This window comes from Poecilia reticulata, chromosome 22, assembly GCF_904066995.2.
Source record: "Poecilia reticulata chromosome 22, P_reticulata-male-v2, whole genome shotgun sequence".
NCBI lineage: Eukaryota > Metazoa > Chordata > Actinopteri > Cyprinodontiformes > Poeciliidae > Poecilia > Poecilia reticulata.
Window position 1 is genome coordinate 27,972,288 of NC_088851.1, and position 6,250 is coordinate 27,978,537.

At 44.8% G+C, this 6,250-nt stretch overlaps 2 protein-coding genes across 4 annotated transcripts in view; one reads left to right on the forward strand and one right to left on the reverse strand.

Moving 5' to 3' along the window:
• Positions 1-3,320, forward strand: part of LOC103460665 (uncharacterized) — a 20,477-nt gene extending 17,157 nt beyond the window's left edge. For both annotated transcript variants that reach the window (XM_081603135.1, XM_081603136.1), the window contains exon 5: positions 1-3,320. This exon is cut by the window's left edge and continues 658 nt beyond it. The gene's annotated coding sequence lies outside the window, so the exon portion shown is untranslated.
• The window catches only part of LOC103460664 (uncharacterized), a 25,489-nt gene extending 20,193 nt beyond the window's left edge, over positions 1-5,296 (reverse strand). The window contains exon 1 of one of the 2 annotated variants that reach the window (XR_014085796.1): positions 4,615-5,282. Coding sequence is in view for 1 of the 2 variants with exons in the window: in XM_081603153.1 (XP_081459279.1) it covers positions 4,615-4,668 (54 nt within the window). In the remaining variant the exon portion in view is untranslated. Of the gene's footprint in view, positions 1-4,614 lie in introns of both variants that reach the window. The other variant, XM_081603153.1, reaches the window with a different exon arrangement.
• Positions 5,297-6,250: the final 954 nt, after the last annotated feature.

Consider the following 6,250-nt stretch of genomic DNA (forward strand, 5'->3'; position numbering starts at 1 on the left):
TGGGACAGCAGGGTGAGAGCATTTATCTTTATTTCTTTTCTTAAAGGTTGTTTGGGCTCAGTTCTGGTGAATGAATGGAAACCCAAACAGCTTCCGGGGCGATGCTCATTACTCTGCTTCTCATGTTGACCATGTCTTTTATAATCATATTCCACTTTACAGTATTTAATAGTGTTTCAATAATATATTTTGATCTTTGAGATATAGATAAATATACAGATATAAAGCTGTAATGAATGTGCGCAGAGGATGTTTCTTCTTCTAGACTCAGATAATGAATGTTGTCATGGAGCAAACCGCTTTCTGCTGTGGATCTGCGGCCATATTTAGCAGAATGCAGCCGGATTCTGATAGAAACGGTTCTGGATGTGGCTCAGTCCGGTCCGGTTCCATGTTTTCACAGCTTTTGTTACATAACCCTTCTGCAAGTTAGGCATTTTATCAATAATAATACAAAGTTAAACTCAGCTGCTCACGTCATGAGTCACATTAGTCCAGACCCGGTTTCCAAAGGCATCGAGCTTGTCTCTGATCCACAGAGGCTCATATATATACATACACCCAGCCGAACCTTTCACAGGCAGTGATGGAGGTTCAAAGTTCATGAGTGAGAGCGGCTGGTCGCTAGGCTAACACTAGCCTGCAGGAAACAAAATCGGTTCTTAAACATGGTCAGAACTGAGCAGAACCAGAGAAAGTCTGTTCATTTCATCATCATCAGTAGGAGTGTCGCCTCATCCGGACCCTCCAATCAAAGGTCCAACTGGGAGTCACTGCAGTGCTGAACTGGACCAGCAGAACGGACTGGACGAATCGGGTCAGTCAGGTGTTGGTTCTCCAGCAGGACAATGGGTCCAAACTGGTTCTATGGGAGAAATCAGGAAGCTTCTGGGATGACCTGGAGGTGGTTCTGTTTCCTTCAGCTGACACTTTGGGTCAGACGGCTGAAGTCAAAGCTTTGGGACCCGGATTCCAAAGTAGAAACTGATGAACCACAGAAATTGCTGTGACCCAGTGATTCTCACCGTTTTAAACAGCCGTCTGTGGTCCAAACATGAACAAACAGGTTCAGTTTCTACAGAACCAATTAGTGGGCGTGTCTTTGCTCTCTGGGCTCTGATTGGACAGAAATCAGGAAGTCCTCCAGCAGTGAAAATGAAACTGAAACGTGACTTATGAAGGTTCTGGTGATGTTGCCTGGCGAGTTGCTGCTCAGGGTGAAATTGGCGTCGTTCCTGTTTTGACAGCAAATGGAAACAAAACTCCCAATTTTCTCTGATTGAATGTAAAAAGCTTGAATAGAAAAAGAGACTAATGGCGTTTTGGTGTTTAGCAGAATCTCTGGTGATTCATCCAGGTAGGAGTCAAGAGACTTAACAATCCAGCACGCTATGGAGGGTTTAAAAGCTGCTTAATGACGTAAGGGCTGCTCCAGTTCTTCCTCCAGTACTCCAGTCTCCCCAACAACCGTGAGCCATGCAGTGATTGTGCAAGTCCCACTTTCTCCACATAATGAGCTTTAGCTGCAGCCTGTCGCTCTGCCGAGACGTGTTCAGTCCGTTAGTTTCCACTCAGCAGCTAGAATCGTGGCTCTAAAGAGTCACTGAAGGCTAATGCTGCACCTGTGTGGGTTGGAAGGGAAGCAGAAATAGTATGACAGCAGCGGCTGTCAGTGATTCTCTTCTTCATTTAGCTCACACACAGAGAAATAGCAAGCTACAGACGCAGCTAATGATCATGGAACAACATGATTATGTTGGTCATCAGCAACTGAAGAAAGCAGTTGCTGATGACCCCTAACCTTCATCCTATTGAACCCGATCTGCAGACTTCAGCAGATGTTTTGTGCTGACAGATCACTCACATGATGAGAAACTTTATGCTAACAAACAACACCTGACCTTAGCCATTGAGCCGAGGTGTGGCTCAGCTGGTGCTGCGTCCTCTTCCTTCAGCTTTAGCTTCATTCGTTCTCCTTAAATCCAGGGTTCCAGACATCTGTCCTCCTTTCCTGTTTACTTCCACAGCACTCCTTACCTTGACTGCGGAGCAGATCTTTGCAGTGAAGGAGGTTAAATATTCACTCAAAGACCCCCACCGTCAAGAAAACTATCGGATCATTGAGCGATAACCAGATAGTGCTGTGACCACCTCTGCGTTAGCTTCCATACATGGTGTTCAAACTAATCATCTGCTTTCATTTATTTATCTGTTTTACTTGCCGGTTCTGAAATATGACGATGTGTGGTCTGTAAAGATGTGCCTGTTTGCATTTAATTGACAGTACGGGATGTTTTGGAGCTGCCAGTAAACTACAGATGCACCATGCAGCCTGTGGGATGTACGGAAAGCCATGTGGCTCACAATTCATCCACTTGTCAACAGCTGGTGGAGTCTTCTAAAGGCGGATAAACATCCCTTAGTTGTATGGAAGTGGAACTGCTGGGAGTAAGCTCAACAAAAACTGGCGTTTCCAGAAAGCTCCGGTTCTTGTGGGTCGGATAACGCTGCTTCAGGCCGCTAGTTAAAGCTCTCTGCCAATGATTTTAGCATCTTAATGTCCAAAAAGAAAGAAAAAAAGCATTCTTCATTAATTGCTATTTGCTGACCCTGAACCTGGGCTTCACGCTGCATGGCACATATACTGTTACACCTCAGAAGAAGAGTTTCACGTTTAAAGCAGCTGAGATGCCAGTACACAGCCATCAAACACAATCAATATTTCTCATTTGATCAGTAAAATTAGTACAAATATGTCTGATTTATACCCCAAAGTCTTGTTGTTATACCAAAGTGTAATCCTGGATGTCACTGATCAATAATCAGTTGCAACTAATCCCAATTACAAACTTGAAAGTCATAGATTTCCTAAAAGCCGGATCCTTACGGATCGCTGAAGCAAACTGTTATTTATGAATCAGGACTAAATGTTTTAAAAGTTCCTTTATAGAACACTTTGTGTGATCCTCAACTAGGACATTTGGGAATCAGCGGTCTGATGGCTTGCTTTTAATTTCTTCATGTAATCTGTCTGAACCTTAGAGCACTCCAGTCAGATGAGCGGATGAATCACTAACCTGTGGTAAGACATCTAGTTTCACTGTGACAGACTTTGGACAAACGGCCAATCACATTCTACCGAATGTTTTTGTACAACTTTGCTGGTCACTGTTGAAGCTTTGTGGTGATGAACAGTCCAGATCTTGGATGTATTTTCAAGGGGAGACAAATAAGAATTATGTGAAAATCGTTTTTTTCTGTGTACAATATTTCCAGAATTAGTTGGAATGCATTAATGTTCAAATAAACAATGAACTTTCTTCTGCCCGATTGTCTCTTTCACTTCATCATATTTTAAGAGAAACCCAGTAACTGAATGTTTGGTTTAGTTGTATTTGCAACTTATACTTGCAGCATTGGTTGCTGTAAAAGGCTAACTAAGCATTAGCATTAGAGCAGTAACCATGCAATTCTTTGTTTTAATTTGTGATCAATTGTAAAAAATAAATAAATAAATAAATTTTGATAAAAATCTTCCAAGTCCTCAAGCTAATTGCTAACTTCAGCACTAATGGCGTTAGCTGCTGTGGTTAGCTGCTGTGGTTAGCTGCTGTGGTTAGCTGCAGTGGTTAGCTGCAGTGGTTAGCTGCTGTGGATAGCTGCAGTGGATAGCTGCTGTGGTTAGCTGCTGTGGTTAGCTGCTGTGGTTAGCTGCAGTGGTTAGCTGCTGTGGTTAGCTGCTGTGGTTAGCTGCAGTGGTTAGCTGCAGTGGTTAGCTGCTGTGGATAGCTGCAGTGGTTAGCTGCTGTGGTTAGCTGCTGTGGTTAGCTGCTGTGGTTAGCTGCAGTGGTTAGCTGCTGTGGTTAGCTGCTGTGGTTAGCTGCTGTGGTTAGCTGCTGTGGTTAGCTGCTGTGGTTAGCTGCAGTGGTTAGCTGCTGTGGTTAGCTGCTGTGGTTAGCTGCTGTGGTTAGCTGCTGTGGTTAGCTGCTGTGGTTAGCTGCTGTGGTTAGCTGCAGTGGTTAGCTGCTGTGGATAGCTGCAGTGGTTAGCTGCTGTGGTTAGCTGCTGTGGATAGCTGCAGTGGTTAGCTGCTGTGGTTAGCTGCTGTGGTTAGCTGCTGTGGATAGCTGCAGTGGTTAGCTGCAGCAGAACTTTGGCTCACAATCTGTGTTGTAATTTACACCCCATCGTTCAAATTTCTATTACTTAGTCCCAACAGCAAAGCATTTCAATATAGTTTTGCTAAAAGTTTCTTGAAATGCTTTAAAATTTTCCACGACAGAAAGTCAAAGAACTTTAGAATTAGTAATATTGCTAAATTGTATTTTTTTAGCTGGTAATGTAAACGTAGCATATTTACTCTCACTACTGGAGAGAAGACAAAAGGACCAGCCATCCTGGAGGAAAAACAGGTGAAACATGGCAACACAGCCAGACATGTCAAGGACCAATAAACCTGCTATGACAGGAGGATCTGGACTCCTGGAGACGCCATGTTCGCTAACTAGAGCCCGACTCATCAGCTGTTACGGTGCTGAATCGTTTCACACATTGAAAATTATCAGGCACCATCAGTTAAACTGCAGCTTGGTAAGAAATATGTCAGAAACTCACCAACACCGCAATAATGACTGTTTTTACGACGCACAGGAAAACTAGTGACTCCATGAAGATCTGGCATCACGTTTCATTTCATGCTGGAAGCTCTGGACCAGAACCGGACCGACTCTCTGCTGCCACCTGAGTGTTAGACGGTCTGTGGGGGATGTAGGTCTGGATGTAGGTCTGTCCGTCTATTTCAGGCTGATTAATTGGAGCGCTGTGAATGAGGCCAGAGAGACAAGCTGCCATGATGAATACTTTATCTGTGAGCCAGTTCCTGCGGCGCCGCGGGGGTTCTGCTGGTTTACTGGGCTGGATCACCCAGTTACCACCAGATCAGGCTGGTTCTGGACTGGCTTCATGTCCTCCTAAAACACAACATGTTGCATTAGTGTGCATCATGTTAATCATGATTCCAGGTGGTACTGGGTGATCATCGGGTCATCGCTGGTCCGGAGTCCATTACCACCAGAACCGGGCCCAGCGGTCCCTGTTTGTGCCAGCAGAACCGGCAGTGGATCTACTAAAGGCCCAGGCTGCAGCTCAGAGCGGAACCGTGTAGGCTGAGAAATTGGACCTCTTGGCAAACTTAGCCGGTTCCCCCTGCAGAACCTGGAAGGAACCCGGGCGTAACCATCTTTATGATCTGGTCTGGTCCGTCTTGGTACAGGTTCTGGTTCTGAATGGCTGAAGATGTTCTGGTAACACTGTGACAGGGTGTGCATCAGACTGACATAACGCCTGTCATGAACATGAAGGGCTTATGAACGTTGTCTTGAAGTGACATTCGGTAAACTATGACACTGTTAATGCAAAGTTGCCTTAAAAGTCCATTAAAAATGACAACTTTGCATTAAAAGTGTCTTTATTTACAGAATAACACTTCATGTTCACCAGCTGTCGTGTCACACGCCTTCAAATAAAGTGTTACTGCTGTTCTTAATACGAGTGTCTCAGAACTCTGACCCAGCCCAGCTCTGGACCGGTACCAGACTAGAACCAGCTCCCCAATATTGAAATATGGTTCTGGTTCTGGACCATGTCCGGTACCAGTTCTGCTTCCGCTCAGGCTGTTATCTGAGGGCTGCATGTTCCTGAGAAGGTTGTGAGTTCCAATCCCGGCCAGGTTCGGTCCATGTGAGCATGCACATATTTATTATTAGCACATAATGCTAATAATGTTTGCATTGATGACTCATTTTCTCCTTTGGTGGCAGATTTTAAGTTTCTTTTGGACTCGTTTAATCCCATCCAGCATGTTGATGCCCCCACTCACAACAGGATGTGGTCATTCATCACGGACACTACAGGCATTAGCAACTAATCTGTTTATGGTCAGGGTGTTTCTGACCGTAGCGTCATCTCATTACACATTCCCTCAACTTTCTCTGTTCTGGACACAAAACATTTTATTCAGTTCCGTGATCTGAAAAACATCTCCCCTGAGGCTCTGACCTCTGACCTTCACCCTCTGTCTGCTGTCAATCATCCATCAGTAAGTGATTCTGTGGACTATTACAACCCGTCTCTCCAGAGCTTTTGGAGCTCCACGCTCCTCTTGAGTCGAGAGTCTTTCTCCCGTTCAGCCCCTTGGTTTACTAATGAGAACATGAAAGCCGCTGGTCGTGCCATCGAGAGACGTGTAAAA